The 19,895-nt window shown below is 35.9% G+C and overlaps 2 protein-coding genes across 2 annotated transcripts; both read left to right on the top strand.

Moving 5' to 3' along the window:
* The first annotated feature begins 2,914 nt into the window (after positions 1 to 2,914).
* On the top strand, positions 2,915 to 13,754 carry LOC115954545 (NAC domain containing protein 50-like). The gene is made up of 4 exons (XM_031072422.1): positions 2,915 to 3,308; positions 3,655 to 3,941; positions 4,296 to 4,637; positions 12,909 to 13,754. Exons 1-4 carry the CDS (start codon positions 3,122 to 3,124, stop codon positions 13,491 to 13,493), a joined length of 1,401 nt encoding a protein of 466 aa, XP_030928282.1. The 5' UTR covers positions 2,915 to 3,121; the 3' UTR covers positions 13,494 to 13,754.
* A 1,854-nt stretch (positions 13,755 to 15,608) lies between these two features.
* LOC115957570 (NAC domain-containing protein 53) lies at positions 15,609 to 19,320 on the top strand. The gene is made up of 6 exons (XM_031075852.1): positions 15,609 to 15,985; positions 16,084 to 16,361; positions 16,673 to 16,867; positions 17,645 to 18,193; positions 18,287 to 18,404; positions 18,610 to 19,320. The coding sequence occupies exons 1-6, from the start codon at positions 15,817 to 15,819 to the stop codon at positions 19,020 to 19,022; spliced, it is 1,722 nt and encodes a 573-aa protein (XP_030931712.1). The 5' UTR covers positions 15,609 to 15,816; the 3' UTR covers positions 19,023 to 19,320.
* Positions 19,321 to 19,895: the final 575 nt, after the last annotated feature.

Here is a 19,895-nt window from a genome sequence, read left to right as displayed (position 1 = left end):
AAGTATTGTGAGTTGTGACAGCTTATGTTACACTTTCTTTCCCAATTTGCTGAAGCCAGTTGTGACTTAAATAAAAAGTGTCATTAATTTTAACTATATTTATAAAAAAAAAGGTCCCTAATAATAACAAAGTTGTTAATTTTGCTTTTTGAGAAAATGACCCTGGCACTGAGTTGGCTACTTTATTTTTTATTTTTTAGAAAGATTTGGGTACTTGACTGGAAGAGATGCATTTTCCACCTAGGGTATCCCAGTCATTTACTATCCTAAGCTACTTTCCTAATAAGAATTTATAGGTAGGTTTGTCTCATAATTGCTGTTTTTTCAATAAAGGTTTTTTTTTTTTTTTTTTTTGGGGGTAGAAATAAAGGAAATGTCATTGTCACACAAAAATTGAGTATAAGATATATGGATACTAACTAATTTTAGTTTTCCTCAACCAAAAAAAAAAAAAAAGAAAGTTGATAAAGTCATAAAATAGAAATGTATATTTAAACTTGTAACAATTAGTTGATATTTGCCAAACCCTACTCACGTAACAAATAGAGAATTTATGAGAGAGAAACTATCATTTTATTTCATTAATACTTTAATGAAATAAAGTATAAAATAAATAATCAAATATAGGTATTTTGAAACGACCAGCTAAAATAGAAAAAAATAGTAGTTTTTTATTCTAAAATAGACATTAATTTTTCCATAAACGGATGTAAATGCTTTAAAAGTTCTATACATTTTATCTAGTAGAATGAGTGTGCATTTGAGGGCACTTATTTCTATCCATTTATTTATTATGTAAAAATAGTTATCATAAAAATTTACGTATGTGGTTTTTTATATAAATTTATTTTGAACAATGTATTGAAAACCTTGGGTAAGGATTGATTCCTATATTGACCAGTTGAACCAACTCAATTTGACATGACTTTAATGAGAAAGAGAATTTGGTGATGTACCCAAAATATGGTCAAATAATCATTTGTAGGTCTTGGAATCTCGGTTTTATAGAATTAGAGCAACCTTAAAGACTTTCACACTAATATATCATCCTAACATTTTGATCCTTTAATCCAATTGTAAGTCTAGGAGACTATTGAAGGCAATAGTACATAAATAGATGCATAGGCAGTTGTACGAGAGGCACATAATTACCCAACAACACCTACATCAAAGATGAACTGGTTGCCTTTGGGGGGTCAGTCTTAGGTCCATTGTCCAATAGTATTAGACTCATTGAGATGATGACATATATCCACTTTTAGACATGTGTCATCATCTAACCGGGTCCAATGTACTAAATACACTGGACCTAAACCAAGTCCGCCTTTGGGTACCTCTCAATTAAATGTTGGTCCAGCCTACTATAAAGATCCTGTATCGAGCAACCTAACTTTCTTAAAAATGAAATATTTTGGATTAAAACATACCTAGCTCTAACTCAACCTCATTGGGTTTTCCAACCCATGTAACTTTAATAACCAATCTAACCCACCCTATAGAATTAGGTTGGTTTATTTGGTTTTGGCCATTTTGTCAACCCTAATGAGAAAAAAAAAAAGGGATTCCAATTAGCTACTTAAACCCATTATTCAATAAATGAAACAATTAACGCACTATGTTTAGTATTCAATTTTCATCAATGCTAAGTCCTGAATTATAAATCAAACAAACAATTTTACATTAATTCTAAAAATCCAAAATAAATCAAAATGTTAAAATTTTTAAAATGCATATATGTTTTCATAATATCAATATCGTGGGTTGCTTTACTCAAGTTTGTAGAAAATAGTTATATCATAAGTAGATAAAGGTTAAATAAACTAGGGTTATTATTGTCACATCAAAAGTATACCTTTCATAAGTTAAGTGAATGTTAATACCTGTCTTTTTAAAAAGTAATCAATATACATATTAAATGGAACCTTCATAAAACTAAACTAAGCTTAACACGGGTGAATCTTCGTTTGGAAATCTAGGCAGTGTAAAGGGAGGAAGACTCCTCAAAAAATTGGAAGGAATTGGCTAAAAGGACTCGCTAGATCAATTGGCTAGAAAGTGTGATGATCAAACTTTAGGCACTCAATGATGGATTTATATTGGCATTAAAGCTCAGTGTCACTAATATTCATATTGAACTCGATGCAAACGCTTTTTAAGGAATTTTCCTAACACGATTGTTGATCATGTTTATCATGAAGCCAATCATTGTTTTGTATAAACCTCTATTTTTGTTGTTTTTGATGACCGACTGAATGTGATGGAAAGAGCCTAATAGCTCTTGGTAAGGCCGAGTTATTATGTTTGCATTTAATATATTGCCTTATGTTTAATCACTTTTTAAAACGTAATCCACATTTCTATATAAGTGAATTTTAACGGTATCTAGATCCTTTAAAATACATTTTGACAAAAGTGAACTTTATTGCTATCCAGATCCTTTAAACCACATTTTGACATAAGTAAATTTTAATGGTATCTAAATTCTTTAAACTATTTATGACCAAAATATGAGAATTAGATGAAATATTTAAAAATCCTTAAAATTCCTAAATAATAATCCCACCGAGAGGTCTCAATCCATAACTCTTAAATAATTTTACAATAGTATTAAAACTTTTATTAGTAATATTTTAAAACTCATTTATCATCAATATTTTTCACAAACAATTAATACAATACAAAATAATGAAATTCAAAAACCCACACTCACATTTCAAGTTTTATTTTTATTTTTTTAAAGCACCACATAACTCTCATACCATATATCTCAAACCAATTTTTTTTTTTTTTTTTTAGGAAAAATCTCAAACCAAATTTAATGCGTTTTCTTCCAATTTAAGCAGTATTTACAATTACAAATTAAGTTCCCAATTTAACCACCTCAAATATATCCACAAAATTAATAAAAACACAACAGACAAAACTAAAAAAAAGGTTTTTAAAAAGGCAAATTATACACAGGAAAATTCAAAATACCATTGCCTTGCAATCGAAGGTACCCACCGTTCGTTCCTTAAGCGTCACTCAAAGCCAACCCTCATCTTCTCTACCTATATCCCTCCTTCCTTCCAAACGAACCCTAGCAACCCCCAAAAAAAAAAAAAAAAAATCTCAAAACACTATGCGCCGTGAAACGCCGTCGCTGCCAGCACCGCCACCCACCGCGTTGGCACCTGGGTTCAGGTTCCACCCCACGGACGAAGAGCTTGTCATATACTACCTTAAACGCAAGGTTTGCGGCAAACCCTTTCGAATCAATGCTATTTCCGAGGTCGACATCTACAAAAGCGAGCCTTGGGACCTCGCAGGTTATATCCTGTACCTGTGTCTCTGTTGGGTCTTTGTTTTTCTTTCGTTTAAGGTTATATCTTTATGTTTTTATAAAACTTCCTGTTCATGTGTTTTATTAGTGTTGTTGTATTGATCACGTGTTTTTCTTATGTGGGTATTGATCACTTTGTGGTGGGTATTTTTTTTTTATTTTTTTAAATTTGTTTTTTGATTTATTGTAGTATAATTGTTGTTTTATGTATTTTTTGATGGGGGGGCTATAAGTGTATAATTTGTTTGTTCTTATTTAGTGGGTTCTGATTTGCCTGTTTGTTTGTTTAATTATTATTTTATTTAAAAAAAAAAAATGAATTGGGTGTTTAGATAAGTCGGGATTGAAGACGAGGGACCAAGAGTGGTATTTTTTTAGTGCATTGGATAAGAAGTATGGCAATGGGGCGAGAATGAACAGGGCTACAAACAAAGGGTACTGGAAAGCCACCGGGAATGACAGGCCAGTTCTTCACGATTCTAGGACGGCTGGGCTCAAGAAAACCTTGGTTTTTCATAGTGGCCGAGCCCCGGATGGATTGAGGACCAATTGGGTGATGCATGAGTACAGGCTTGTAGATGAAGAATTGGAGAAAGCTCGGGCTGGGGCTACTATGCAGGTGAGGGCTGTGGCAAGTTAATGGTTTTATGCAGTTTTGCATTTAGTTGCTGAGAATGTTTATCAAATGAGTTGAAATGTGAACTTTGGAACTTATGGATTGTGCACTTCTGGTTTGACTGAATGAAAGACTCACCACATTTGGGATTTTTAGTTGATGTTAGTGAGCTGGAGGAGTTAGTCAATTTGGGTCCCCCCAAGTGTGAATCTCAATTTAGAAGTTCAAGGTTGTTCATTTCCTACATTTTTCTCAGCAACTAAAAAGCATTTTTATTATGTTTTGCCAAATTGGAATTGTATGGTTACTATTATTTTGTTAACCTTTATGTTTTGGGTTTTTGTTTGTGTGGAGAAGGATTCATATGTGCTGTGTAGGGTATTTCATAAGAATAATATTGGACCACCGAATAGCCACCGATATGCTCCTTTTATTGAGGAGGAATGGGATGATAGTGCACCGGTTTTGTTTCTGGGGGAACAGGCTGGGAAGGAAGTGGTAGCCGTCCACAATCCATGTGATGTACAGGCTGGCTATGATGCATATGCTGAAGAGGCTGGTCAGGATGAATGTGATGAAGACGCTGGCAATGTTGTATGTGCTGAAGAGAATGGCCGTTACGAATATGTTGAGAATGGTTATGTTGAATGCGTTGAAAATCGTCAGGATTCGTTTATTGAAGGGAATAATTTTGAGCAGGTTGGTTATTTTTCTAACTTTGATTCTTTTATTTTATTTTATTTTATTGATAAGTAAAATTTTATTGGATTAAACAACCCATGTACATCGGCGGTGTACTCAACTTAGGGAGCAGTGCAATCAACCTCTGAAATTACAATGCTCAGGCATATCTAAAAAAGGAAAACAAGGCACATATTGAAAAGTAACACTCCAATCTAGCAAAGTATGAAAGAAAAAAGATTTAATCTCAAAAATAGACCATTCACATCCCTCAAAGCTTCTAGCATTCTATTCCTACCAAAGACTCACATAATGCAATGCAACACAACCCTCCAAAAAGCTATATTTTGATGTCTACCAAAAGAACCTTGCCATGTTGCTAACAAATCGAGAACCCTTTGTGGTATAACCCATTGACGACCAAACAAACACACCAATCTACAACCATAATACCTCTCTTCCATACATAGTCTGTAGACAAAATCTTCCCTAAGGCACTAGTACATGCAAAGATTGCTATCCTAGGAGGAACCTTCAAGTGCCACACCAACTTCCAAGGAAATGACATGCCATTAGATGAATTTAAGGAATGGTAATGCCCACGCACCTCAAAACCCGGACTCTTGGCTGGCCTCCAACTAAGTTTATCAAGCCCCTCACCCCTCAGCCCTCACTGGCCTAGAATAGATTAAGTCCATAAAAGCAGCTAGAGACTCCAACTCCCAATACTGGAATGATCTAGTGAATTGAACATCCCAGTGAGTCATCTCATTAGAGACTTGCATAACCTTCCTTATAGAAGACTCCTTATCACGACTAATTTTATATAATTCGGGGAAGGCCTCTTTAAGTGGACTAGCACCACACCATAAATCATGCCAAAACTTCACCCTAGCATCATCACTCACATCAAACCGGGAAAAGGTCAACCACTCCCGTCTTATGGATTTCCAAAGACCAACACCGTAAGGACCTGACACACCTTTAGGACACTAGCACCCCTAAAAAAATCACTCCCGTACTTCACTTCTATGATACTCCTCCAAAGTAGTTCTCTCTCGGTCTCATATCTCCACAACTAGTTCCTGACAATACTTGATTAAATCTTCTCAAATTCTTGACACCCAACCCCCCATTTTGCAGCGGTTCACAAATTTGAGCCCAATTAACCAGATGGAATTTAGGTTCCTCAACAATCCCTCTCTATAAAAAGTTTCTTTGTAATTCTCAATTCGATTGGCCATCTCCACTAGAATAGGAAAGAGAGAAAAGAAATAAGTAGGAAAACTTACTTATCAAAAAAAAATAAGTAGGAAAACTTGAAAGAGTAATACTTATTAGCGGTCCTTCATTGAAGTGTTGAATTATAGATACTGAATTACGCCATGTTATTGTTGCAAAAACATTGAGGGATAAATCTAGAGTATAAATAAAAATAAGTTTTTTGTGCTTTGGCCACCTAAACCTTATGAGCACTCTGTCCGTGAAAAACAAAAGAAGAGAAATCTTATAAAAAAAGAAAAGAAAAGAAAAATGGAAACAAAAAGAAGAGAAAATTTAGGTATCTTAAATTCATATATTCACAAGATTGGAATTTCAAGAAAACAAAATTATCTTGTAAAACGAGAATAAAGAGATAAGTACATTATAGAGACACCATAGATGTCCAATTCTCATTTATTTTTTTGTCATAAAAGTTGAGTCTTAAAGTATTCAATATTATATAGCAATTTTTAGTAAAGCCTTTTACAATCTTATGTGAAAGGAAGATATCACGCAAAGCAGTAGCATAATCAGCTAGGATCACGCCTCTTGAAGTGGTCTCTTGTTCAAATCTCCCCTTCCCCTCCCCTTGGGCCAAAACTTATTGATTAAAAAAAAAAGATGAGAGGAAGTATCCAATTAAAAGCTATAATGTTATCAAGTGCAAATGATAATTGAATTAAGAATCTTTCCTCATACTTCACACATGCACATATATGTGTATGTGTACATGTATATAAGTATGTGTAATTCAATTATGTTTTCATACTCCAGTCTGACCCCCAACACACACGCCACCCCCCCCCCCCCCCGATAGCACATAGGTCTATATAGTGTGATATGTATATATTAAGAGGATTCAGAAAGTTAGTTATTACTTTTTTTTCCTGTCAAAAATACCCCTAAATTAATTAACCAACAACTTAAAAATAGGGATAAAATAGTAAATGGACAAAAAGAAATTAGTTATTGCTTTTTTTATTGTCAAAAATACCCCTACCTAAAACTTAAAAATGGGGTTAAAATAGTAAATTAACAAAAATAATAAATTCTTACTTCTACGTTAAAATGCCTTTCTACTTCTAATAAGCTCCTACTGTTACGTTAATTTAAATTTCTACGTCTACTCTCTAACTCCCTTCAAAATAGCATCACTCTTTTGTTAGTTTTAAAACTCCTCCAATCTACAAAACTCACCCCACGTATTTTATTATTATTTTTTTGTAATTGAAAAAAGTAGAAATCTTAAATTATAATAAATGCAAATTATTAATTTTTACCTAAAAAATAGAAGAGTCTCTGCGTGTGCTCAGAGGCTAGTAGTTTATTAAATAGATTTAACCTCTATACTCCAATACCTATCTATGATCTTACTTCCCTATTGCTAGGTTCATGGGTATAAAAGGAATTGGACAAAAAATTGTCTTGAGAATATGTGGGCTGGGGTTGATGTTTTCATGGATTTGGTTGAAAGGTGGTAGAGTCTCTTCCAATTTAAGGAAGGTGTATTGAGATTTATATATGAAAAGTAGTTAAAAGCTCCAAGTGAAAATTAGAATGTGAATAAGGAAATATCCAGAGGCTAGTAGATTTGTTGGGGAGGAAAGGAAGGGATTTTTTTTTTTTTTTTTTCCTGAGAAGCAGGAAAGGAAGGGATTTTGGTTGTTTGGTTTGAGTTGGAAATCAATTGGAAGCAAAGTAGAGAAGTTTTTCTTGTTAAACAGTGACAGAGCCTAAAACTTCTAATTGGATGGCAAGTTTGCATAGAATGGCTAGTTGTGAAATTCTTAAGGAAGGTGTTGAGAGAAGTTGGAAGTATAGCTGAGTTTTTCAAGAGGTTTTTTGAGAAGCGAGTGTGGTCTCTCGAGTTGGATCTCTTTGAGTTTGATGATATAGAGCATTATATTTTGGGTAGTTTGAAAGACCTATTGAAGAGGAAGAATCGGTGGGAGTTGGAAAGAAGTTGAATCTTTTGAACAAGTTGGGTTCTGATAGGTTGAACATGGCTTTATCTAACAAATTTTTAATAGGTGCCTTCACATAGGTGATGGGGGAATTGTGAGAGCTCTGAGATGCATGAGGAGCTTGGTCAAAGCCCAGCTCGGCTTGTTCATTGTGGTGAATGAGCTAAACTTGAACACATTCTAAGGCTCATTCGTAAATGAAGCAAGCCCTTGGCAGTAAGATGCTTGGCTTGTTGGCTCGCTAGCCCAGCTCTTATAGGAGATGTTACAAAGTTTTTGGCCAACTTATAAAGGCTTCCTTGTCCATTATTTGAGACATTTAGACTTCATGGATGAAAGACAGAGTGGGCATGTGATACATTTATTAGCAAAAAAATGTAATTGGCATCACTTCTTATGTGGGATTGTTGATATGGGAGAAGGCTGGCTGGGAATTCCACATCGCAAAGTTGGGTAAATGAGGCTTTTCCTTTATGAACACCTATGCCCCCAAGCGTTTTATGTATCAATGCTTGTCTTTCTGTGGGCTCAAACTTTCTTTAATAACAAAAAGATGGGCTTGCAGTTTGAGGTTCCTCATGTTCCTCTTAGATAATATAACTTGTCAAGTGACGGGCTTGCAATGTGAAGTGGCCTTTGTTCTCCTCAAATAACAAATTTTGGCCCAAGTTTCTAAAGCTTGCAAGCCATTTGTGAGCTCATTTTGCTAAACTGGAGTTAAGAGTTTGAATAGAGGTTTGGAAACTTGTTCTAGCATGAGCTGATTTTTGAGCCTGCGATTTTTCTCCGAGGTTTCTTGGCATTGTGCATGTACTTGGATTGAATGTCAACCAGTTTGGAGGCTGCCAGGCTGGTAAATGGTTAAACCATTTGGAAAAATTGTTGAAGCACAAGGTGAACTTTTTATTATTGTAGTAATGGTAGCATAATATATAAGAAGTATGGTTCAAAGAAAAAAAGGTCATCTTTGAATATTTAACAAGGTAAAACTATAAATGAAGAAGCATTGTCCTCAGTTAAATTTGATTTTATTACTCGTATCATGTGCTTTCTGGTCTGTGAAATCCTCAGTTTTTTTACCCCCTTAAAGCATGGAAGTGAAAGCAAGCCAACTCACACTAGCTAGGTGTTCGAGTGAGACTTGTGTAGTCAGTTATAAAATCAACCTTTTAAATGGTGCACGTAATGATATGAACCAGCTGAGTGGTTGGGCCTTTTGCTTACTTGTTGGGCAAATGGTCTATATTCAGATGTGATAACTTTGGCATGCATAAATTTTGCTTAGATGATGTCTCGAAACTAGATAAATGGAGAGCTGACTTTATTAATATAATTTTTTTTGTTGGAGGTGTGCACCTTCAGTGAAGCATGTTTACATCTAATACGTGAATTGGTTCAATTTTGGATTCTTTGTATTAGATTGATGCTAGTCCCTAAGGTTATGCATTTTATATATATATAAAGGATAATCCCAAAGATGCTTTTTCGTTAGTTTATTGTAAGTAGTAATAAGGTGTAATTGGCGTTAGTTGCCTACTTGGAACATAAGTTATCACTTGTAGATGTGTTGCACACATCTGATAATTTTGGGAGAGGATTGCGTTTCCTTCTTATCTCCAGAAGATTTTGTTTAGTTGAAGTGATATGTGAGGTTGAAGGATGGGAGAGGACCCTTTTTGCAATGACGTGGTGTTCTGATTTTCACATGTTTATGTGCATGACGGGAGCAGGACCCTTTTTTTGGCAGGATTTGTGGGTTCTGATTTACAAATGGAAGATCTATTTTCAGATATATTTTCTATAACAAGAACAAAGAGGTTAAAGTAGCTGATTGCAAGGGTTGGATGGATGGGGTTTTGCATAAGGATTTGAGTTTTTTCAGGCAGTTAAAGATTGGGAGGATGAATCTGTTGATGCTATTCTTGAAATGCTTTATGCTGCCATGGTATGTGAAGTGGGGGAAGACACTAAACTGAAAATTGAACAAGAGTGGTAGATAAGATGGTAGGAGTTTCTATTTTCAACCACATGGTTTGTTGAAGAATCAGTTCCCATGTAAGAATATTTGGCATTTAGAATTCCCTCCATATTCTTACTTTGTGTGGACTGCAGATAATTTACATAAATGTCATCTAAGAATTATATTCTTAGTTGGTGTTATATGTGCAAGAAGGATGGTGAAACTGTGCATCACTTCATTTTTCATTTGCCTGTGAGTTATGGTCTCTGCCTTTTTCACTCTTTGGAGTGCATCAGATTATGCTTAGATCAGTTCTTGACTTCTTGAGGGTGTAGCATGAAGAACTACTCCATCATGCCTTATTTAGTATATTTGGCTGGAAAGAAATAAGAGGGCTTGAAGAGAGAATTCCTTGGAGGTAATAAAGTATAACTTTCTTAAAAGTGTTGTTCAGCTGGGTGTTGGTCCATTCTTTGACCTCTTTCTTAGGTTTTCTGTTGACCTTAACTTTAGGCATTGAGATTTTTTTTCCCTCTCAATATATTTTTTGAATGATCTCATTTGCATACTACCCGAATCCTTGTTTATCCTCCCACCCTCCTGGGGGCAAAATACCTTGTATTGTATGGAAGAATTGCAGAATAGTGAGAAATTGGACAGGCTAGGTCTATACCACTAGGTTTTTATATTTGATAGTCAGTTTTGACTCTTCCATTTGTGGTTATAGAGAGTTGGATTGTATATTCTCCATATTAAATCATGGTTATGTGTATTGTTGTCAAAAAATGAATCTTATCTTGAATCGATATATAAGTTTTTGTGTCATGTATTGTAAAATACATGAACAATAATATTATTAGAGGTGGCAAAGTAAGTCCAAACCCATTTGCCCGCCCAAACCCATTTGCCCACCCAAACTCACCCACTCTAATTGATCTTAAACCCACCCAATTATTAGTTGGGTTAAATGGGCATCAACCCAATTACACCCAATGATTATCGGGTTTTAACTAAAAACCCATTGAGCCCCATTTAACCCAAAAACAATATACCCAAATTCAACCTTCAGGCGTTTCAGTGTTTGGGTTTTCATTTTCCTTCATTTTCTCAGCCTCCAAACACTTCTCTCTCTCTCGCTTGCTCCCTCTCTTTCTCTAGCTCTCATCTAGAACTCATGGAATTCATTGGAGTACTCATGCTCAAGTTTTCTATTGAGTTTAAGGAGTTGATGATGGCGGATCCTCCTAATGGCAATGACACTTACCCATAGATTCGGCTCTTGAAAAAACTTGACAAAACCGCAACGCAGTGCACATTTGCTCTTCGCAAATTGCAAAACCCATTCAAACCAAAACCCTCTCTTTCTCTCTTTGTTCCTACATCCATGTCATCCTTCAAACCCCAGCTACCAAAACCACAACCAGAACAAGAAGAAGAAGAAGAAGATGAATCCTCCAAACCTTAGAGCAAGAAAGAAGCCGCGAAGCTTGAGAAGCTAAAGTGCCGCTAGGAAGTCGCCGTGGCCTCCAACATTCAGTTACTTTCAATAGAGGATCCGCTCGCCGACAATTATGGCAACGTTCCAATTTTGGACCTCCAATCGAAGGTCGCTCTTGGTATTAGGGTTTGGACCGAGATCAACAAGTTGGCTGAACCGTTGAAGGACCAGAACGTGCTGGTGCGGGGTCGCGCGCAGAGGATCCGCGCCAAAGGGAAGACCACGTTCGTGGTTTTGAGGGAGTGAGTATTCACCATGCAATGCTTGAAATTACATTTCTTTGTATTTGTTGCACTGTTTGGTTGCCAAAAAAGTGAGAGAAAATAGAAAAGAAAAGAAAATATTTTTTAATTTGGATTTTTAATATAATTGCTGATGTGGATGTGCTTGTGTGGAATTTTTCAATCCCAAGAATGTAGACTAGAGAGAGTGGAAAAGGAAATCCAAGAAAGTGTTGGGGTTTTAACTTTAATTGCATTTTAGTAATTTTGATAATTGGGTAATCGGGTGAGTTGGGGTTTACCCATAATAATTGGGTTGGGTTGAATTTGGGTTAGAAACAATTAGTTAAATGAGTTTTAATGGGTAAATGGGTTTTATATACCCAACCCAATTATGCCCATCCCAAACCCACCCATTGGACACCCCTAAATATTATAGATATAAAATATACATCTATAAAAAGATACGAATTACAAGCTTTAGACATAATCAATATATGACCAATTTTATCATCATTTATACAATAATATTTTAGAAATTCAACCAAAAAATTTAATTAAGATATATTTACAAAATCTTCAAAATGATCATATTTTCAAGTTACAATGCATCAAGTAGATAATTCACACCATATTAAAATACATCACACCAAACGTGACAACACATGGTATGTAATGCAATTGTTGTCTTTCTCATAATCTTGCCAAAATAGAATTAGAGTTATAAATTGCCTTCAAACTAGTATATATAAGGGGGAAAGTCATCCAATTAAATTCTAACAATCATAAACTAAAAACAATTGGTCTAATCTAAAGTCTCCATCAAACCCCAAATATGAAGAAGAAAAAATAAATCATAATGAAAAACGAAAGAGAAATTATTGTTCAATACAATACACACCTTACTTGAATAGATTTGGAAAATAAACGAACTAATCATACAATTTATGAACATTTTTATACCCCCAAACAATTTGAAATTCTTTACAAGTGATTTGATCCATTTCTTTGATATGATACACACCACCCCCATTTCTAACAATTACGGTCACACAGTGTTAGAGATCCAAGAGTAATGATTATAAAGTCAATACTTGATATGATCTATGGTTAAATGAGTGTGGTTTGAGCCCCTCTTGTGGTGCCAGGGCACTTGCGGTTTGAACCCCACCAGCCCCCCTCCCCCTATACCTAATAAATAAAAAACATGTGAAGGCTTAATTTGTTTATTCCGCGATAGATATTGGTTGTGCTCTTCCGATTTGTGGGTATGTTTATATCTATTATGCCGTTAGTTGTGTATGATGTAGCTCCTATACTTAGTATTTCAAGCCTCATTATATCCAAAAAGTCTTTTTTACTTTCCAATGTTGGTTGTTTCAGGATACTCAGTCCATTAATGAGGCTCCTCTTAGTGAAGTACCAAGAGAGAATCAAAATGCTCTGGTTGTCTGCAAGAGTGAGAGAATGGATGATTATCCTTCACCGTGCTTGGCTAATCCAAGACCCAGCCCACTATTAAGGTATAAAAGAAGGCGTCATAATGAATCGAACTCTAATCATTCAAATGGTTTAGAGACTTCAACTAGGACAAGTCAGGATCATTGCTCATCTACAACAACCACCGCAGCAACACCATTGACAACCACCACCACCGCCCCAGCAACAACAAGGAATTTCCTTTCCGCACTCGTGGAATATTCTCTATTAGAATCTATTGAACCCAAAGATAGTCTTTCAGTTTCTCCTCCGTTTGATATTGCTAATCTTGATTCGTCCGTGCCTCCTAGCTGCTTGAAATTCATACAAGATCTGCAAAATGAGATACATAAAATTTCAGTAGAGAGGGAGACATTGAAGTTTGAACTGATGAGTGCCCAAACCATGTTAAACATTCTTCAATCTCGAATTGATCTTCTGAACAAGGAAAATGAGGACTTGAAGAGGAGTGTCCGAGATGTCAAGTGAATGGTAGGCGTATGTTATGTAAGTTTTGCAGCCCTTTGTGGGCTTTTCCCTCTCACATCAGTTGATCTGAGATCATGTATTCTTTTCTAGGGTCAGGAACTTTTTTTACTGTTGTTGAACATTTGTTTGTAAGAATGTCAAAATGTAATGTTGTATCGGCTATCGAAGCCTTTGTTCTGAAAAAAAGGTAATGTAGACTTCTTGGTTCAAAATTTAAGACTTATACAGTCTTAGTAAAACAATTAAAAATTTTCTTATTTATTAAGAACCCAAGCCTGAAACCAAGGCTCACAGAAAAAAATTGGGTCAATGGCATTGCCCCCATGACACCATGACGAGTTTGATGGTGATGCACTGCCCTTTTTTATTTTAAGGATTTTTATGAATGGTGGATTAGCTGAAACTTAAAGAGATGATACAACTGGACTCGAAGACATCATAACTTCTGAATCTTTGTTGATGGTGATTGGTTCATCTCCTACAAACTACATGTACTGTGAAGATCATGTGATAAACAAGTCTCAATCAAGTCAATTTAGTTGTGTACGTGTATGTATGCAACTCACACAAGTCTTGGCAATGACAACTGCTGCGTGTTCTGAAATTTCGAGGTCCTTATCTTGCTTGCGTGCCTTCTTCATGTTACTCACTGTCATCAGCTGCAACAACATAGGCTAACACAAATTGTTTATGACACTGCAAACTTAGGAAAACAATAATTTACATGCACCAATGACACTCTACTTTGGTTTAAAAGATATGTAGGGTAGTAAGGGCGTTGGCTGGTGGCTATTAATAGATGACTCCTCGAGTAAGAGATTTGTGGTCTATACTCTAAAGTAAAAGTCCAAAGCCACCTAGAGAGAAAGTTGTCTGTTCTGTTCCAGCAAAAATGTGCATCAAGTCGCCTTAAAAAAAAAAAAAAAAAAAAAAGAAGAAGAAGAAGAAGGAAAGATCCTAGTGAGTTCCATAACTGTAGATCCAGACGATCAATCCAGTGGTACATTTCTAGCTTTGACTGCGCCAAAAACAATGCATCTCAATGATCCATTTGAACCAAAAATAGTTTTTAGGATCCTAGATTTTATAGCTTAATTTTTCATATATTTGATTCTAAAAAAAAGTAAAATTATTGCTCATATTTATATGCCTCACACACGGTTTTAACATTTAAAAAAAAGTCAATTGAAGTTAAATAACAGAGTCAATGTATATATATGGGAGGATATTATATTCCTATATGTTTTAGGAAATATCTTTATGACATAAATTTAAACTATTTACTCATTTGAGAAATATAACTTTTAATTAACATTACAATATTAATAACCATCAATTCATTTGTAATAGCATCTCTTGATAATATAATCTAACAATAGTCCATAGATATATCATATTACTCATTCAATAATTCCTAGAGGGAGAAAAGAAACTTATTCAATATAAAAAGTAATTCAGTCCTATAATATCGTATAATTTGAATTTGATTAAATTACAAATCAACGAGATTGTTTATATATAAAAAGTATTTAAAATTAAACAACTTTATATTCTATTTCCAATAAACAAAATTATTGATAATCACATGAAAATTGATATGAAATCATCATCATTATATTATCATAATTTACACGCAAGGGAAAGTGATCTAGTTCCCTAGATTTGTGTGTGTGTGTGTTTTTTTTTGTGTGGATGAAACAATTCCCAGATTTCGGAAAGCTCCAAGAAATTTAATATAACCCAAAAATAAAAATCACTTATTAAAATCCAATAGTAACCTTATTACTTGACGGATATGATATGATTTTCAACCAAAGGTTGTCATTTTCCCTTACAAATTAAGCCTACTTCGTATTGGATATTTAATACTATCAATCTAACTTTGACGGATGTGATTACGTCACCCTCCCCCCCTCAATGGCACATTCTAGAATAACAAACAGTACACCAACACCCAACAGTTCCGCATCGCAAGTGCTACCTACTCACAAAGACACTGCCACGTGGACAAAATGGGTACTGAATTGAAATCCAATTTCATCACCGACGCTGTGACTCTAACCAAACCAAACCCAAATTCCTTCCTGAAGAAGTATCCACTATTTATCAATTTGTTGTGTCGACTCTTCTCTTTTCCATTTTCTCTCTCTAGCTCAATGGCATCGCTCTCCTCGTCTTCTTCTTCTCTCTCTAGCTTTCAACCTTTAGACTCTGACTGAAAACTCTGAAAATCCAAAACCCTAACCCTAATTATTCTCTCTCTCTCTTTCTCTTTCAAATCCACAATTGTGAAATCCTAATTAGCTCGAATTGATTTGAATTAATGGGCCGTGACGAATCAGCAACCTCACTCGCTCCCGGATTCAGATTCCACCCAACCGACGAAGAACTCGTTCGGTACTACCTGAAGCGCAAGGTGTTAAACAAGCCTTTCAAATTCGACCCAATCTCCGTCGTCGATATCTACAAGTCCGAACCATGGGACCTCCCTAGTAAACCCTTCTCTCTCTCTCTCTCTCTCTCTCTCTTTTTGATGTGTAGATTAAAGATTGAATCTTTGTTGTTGATTTTTTGGGTAAATTTTTTATAGGCAAGTCGAAGCTGAAGAGCAGGGATTTGGAGTGGTATTTCTTCAGTGCGTTGGACAAGAAGTATGGGAATAGTTCGAGGACGAATCGAGCTACTGAAAAGGGGTATTGGAAAACCACTGGGAAGGACCGTCCTGTTCGTCAGAATTCTCGCACTGTTGGGATGAAGAAGACCCTTGTTTACCACAATGGTCGCGCTCCTCGTGGAGCTAGGTCCAATTGGGTTATGCACGAGTACCGCCTCATCGACGAGGATTTGGAAAAATCTGGACTTGTTCTTGTAAGATTCTTGCTTTGATTATCATTTCTGTTTTTAATTTGTGTGTTTTTTTGTTGGAAATGTTTTGTTATGGTGGTATTGGAATTGATTTTGGCTTTTCTTTTACGTGGGTTCCAGTTGGCTCAACTGGTAAAGTCTCTTGTTGGCAAATAAGAGATCTGGGGTTTAAAACCCCGCCCACAATGAAAACTATATGGTGTCTTGGCATGATGATAAAGAGCAATCATCATGGAGCGGATGCCTAGGATGAAATTCTCTATCGAATCTATCAAGAAAATTTGATGTCGTTTTGTGGGTGGGTTTGGGTGAAGGATGCGTTTGTGCTGTGTAGGATTTTCCAGAAGAGTGGGACGGGGCCGAAGAATGGGGAGCAGTATGGCGCTCCGTTTGTTGAGGAGGAATGGGAAGATGATGACGTGGAGGTTTTCATGCCCGGTGAAGCTGCTGCGGCTGAAGTAGCGATGGTTGGTGATGATGCTTTTGTTGAAACGAATGACCTTGACCAGGTTTGTGAAATTTTTACAATTGAATAACTTAATTGTAATGTAGTGTTATGTGATTGATGGAACTGTTTATTTGTTGCTGTTTTTGAATATGCTGGATGATAACAATTGACGCTATTTGTTAGGCATGTGAAATGAGATTCTTTGGGGGATCAAAATAAGAAAGCTGAAATTTTGATGGTAATCCCTTAATGTGTTTAGGCCCTTTAGGGAAAGCTGTAAGGACAAATTTGGATGGTGCCCATTATTTGAAAAGGAGATTTTAATATGATGAGTTCTGTATTAGTAGCAAAAACTAGTGAAATTAGATTAGTTATGGTTTAGATGTATACATAAGCTTTCCATTATATTTAAGTTCAAAATATTGGGAAAGTTTTCAGAAACTCCTACAGTTACTGTAATTTTTGCTTTATTGAACCCCAAACCCTGCAGAAGCAGGAGCCTGGGTATGTTGTTTTTTCCTTTTTGGGTGTTGATTTCAGTCCAGAATCTATGACTTCTCGGGCAAAAATGCTGATGCATTTACTGTAAAGCCAAAGACAAATTTATAGATGGTTCAAAAATCATGATCTATCTACACTTGGGAAACTGATTGGAATCAAGGTAGAGCAGTTGGATTCATTATTTTGGCCTTATATGTGAATTTTTTGATTATATTAATGTCCCCCTCCCTCCATAAGCTGCAACCTTGGATTCAAGTTTATGCTTAGTATGAAAAAAACACCCACACAGAGTCATTTCTGAATTCTCAAATTTTGTAAACATGTTTTGCTTTTCCAGAATCTTGAGATAAATATTCCATCCGAAAATCCTCCCCCGTTGAACTTTTATTATGGGGAAACGAGCAACCATGCTGAGCATTCTGGGGAGTTCATTGAAGATGATCAAAAGCCTATCATAGGCACTGGTGAAACCTCTGAGCCACAGTATGACCAATTTTTAAACATACCAGAACAATATGGGATGGGTACAAATCCAGTCAAAGATGAATATTATGTTGAATCAAGCAATAATGTGAATCCTGCTGAAGTCAATTACTCACTTGGAGGATTTGTTGAATCAAGCAATAATGTGAATCCAGCTGAAGTCAATTACTCGCTCGATGAATTCTACATGGATGCTGCTGATAATGCTCCAATGGGTGATGGATTATATCTTGAAGCTAATGATCTTTCAAATCCTGTGGAGGCAGATCCTGAAGGTTTTGACATGCTTGATGAGTACCTAACATTCTTTGATGCAGATGATGACAACGCACAACATTTAACATTTGATCCGTCTGAAATCATGGGAACTGATAACTCTGTTTTTGACCAAGCACTCCAGAAGGTAAAGGATTAATTCTTTAAATACACTAGCTCATACCTGTATGTTGGGATTTTGTCATTGCAGCGATTACTTAATTTAATTACTCTGTAACAGCATGAGAATGGAGGAACTGACCAAGTCTTCAACGAGACTCTGCATCTGCCAGAGGCACAACGCAACAATGATGCATCATCTTCAAAGCATAAGCCAGAGGCCACAATATATGAATCAGGTAAGATTTATCTTAATTTGACAAAATCTCTCAGCTCTTCCAGTCACGTACTTTTTGGTGTTTCTATGTCCATAAATATGTGAAGAGTGGTAAAAGTTTGAAGCAGCCATATAATCCCTTGAGACTTGTATGTAGGTCTGGTCTTGTTTTCCCTTTTCCCTTCTTTTGATTTTGCTTAATCTTGTGTGCCTGATCTATGGTGCAGATGATAAGCATCCATTTGTCAAACGGGCCAGTCATATGTTGGGAAGCATCCCTGCTCCTCCCGCGTTTGCTGCAGAGTTCCCTGCAAAAGATCATGCAGCTCTTAGGTTACACTCTGCTGCACAATCCTCCAGCTCAGTTCGTGTCACTGCTGGTATGATCAGAATAAGAAACACAACTTTAACTGGCAATGGGATGGACTGGTCACTTGGCAAGAATAATGATGTCAGCCTCCTCTTGTCATATGTGCTGCCACAAGCTGACATGAATTCTGCCAATTCTGTGCCGTTGGCTGGCTCACTCACTGGCAAGGGATCGTCTGTAGTTTCACGGTGCTGGTGCTTCTTTTTGTTCTTTTGGGTCCTACTACTCTCTGTGAGCTTCAAGATTGGAAGCTACATCTGCATCAAGTAATGCTGAATTAGTGAGAAAGTTGCCTATGTGAAACCATACAGATTATCCCATCTTGAATATTCTTGGGTTGGTTCATGGTTAAAATTTATATACTCTATAGACTGACTAGGACGTCACGAAGATGCAGCTCTGTTTTTTAGTTCATACTGACTGCCAAACTGATACTTTGTGCTTTATACCCCTTGTGATTTCATTGTAATTCTTACACTGTCTACATTCTATAGTTGCATATTGTGTTATTTTACTGACTACTAAACTGATAATGGGTTATTTCGTGCCTTCAATAATTTTATTGATAGTTGTAGCCACCCTATCTTTGATGTTGCAATGGTTCTAAAAAGCGAGGCTTAAAAGTATATGTTAGCAAGAAAGGTTTTAGGATTCTCTCTTATAGTGCGAGCAATTAATTAGTGTTGATGCATATTCAAGGGTTAAAAAAGATGTTTAATTTTAAAATTTGCCTGAAACATACACTTTCATTGATAGGGTTTGTACTGTAAACATTAATTGCAACATTATACCGCATATCCATTGTAATCCAGACTTTAATTTTCCCTACATCTTGGGCCATTACGTGCATTTGCTTGTTATGTCCCTAGTCAATACTTTCTTAATGCAATGTAAAATTTGAGCTTGATTGTTATCACGTTGAGCAGGTGTTTTAGTTGGGTTTTGACTTTTGAGCTTTGGCTGTTAAGTTTGACTGCTGAGGGAGCCGATCTCGGTGAAAATAACATTTCAAAGGGATGACTTGTATGTTGTAGTCATTAGTCAAGTGTGCAGGCTATGACCATATTTGTTTACTTTTATGAACTGTAATATTGAGGATGTCTTGTGAATGATGGAATAGCCAGAGGGTTTTAGTGTAATAGT

Source organism: Quercus lobata, chromosome 8 (genome assembly GCF_001633185.2).
Source record: "Quercus lobata isolate SW786 chromosome 8, ValleyOak3.0 Primary Assembly, whole genome shotgun sequence".
In the NCBI taxonomy this organism is placed as follows: Eukaryota; Viridiplantae; Streptophyta; class Magnoliopsida; order Fagales; family Fagaceae; genus Quercus; species Quercus lobata.
This window is presented reverse-complemented; position numbering and strand designations above follow the sequence as displayed.

Excerpts from the sequence above, each read along its gene's own strand:
- LOC115954545 (XM_031072422.1), top strand. The coding sequence starts at position 3,122 with ATGCGCCGTGAAACGCCGTCGCTGCCAGCACCGCCACCCACCGCGTTG. Across the intron at positions 3,309-3,654 it reads CGAGCCTTGGGACCTCGCAG|ATAAGTCGGGATTGAAGACG; the intron begins GTTATATCCTGT and ends TTGGGTGTTTAG. Across the intron at positions 4,638-12,908 it reads AAGGGAATAATTTTGAGCAG|GATACTCAGTCCATTAATGA; the intron begins GTTGGTTATTTT and ends TGGTTGTTTCAG.
- LOC115957570 (XM_031075852.1), top strand. The coding sequence starts at position 15,817 with ATGGGCCGTGACGAATCAGCAACCTCACTCGCTCCCGGATTCAGATTC. Across the intron at positions 16,362-16,672 it reads AAAAATCTGGACTTGTTCTT|GATGCGTTTGTGCTGTGTAG; the intron begins GTAAGATTCTTG and ends GTTTGGGTGAAG. Across the intron at positions 18,405-18,609 it reads GGCCACAATATATGAATCAG|ATGATAAGCATCCATTTGTC; the intron begins GTAAGATTTATC and ends TCTATGGTGCAG.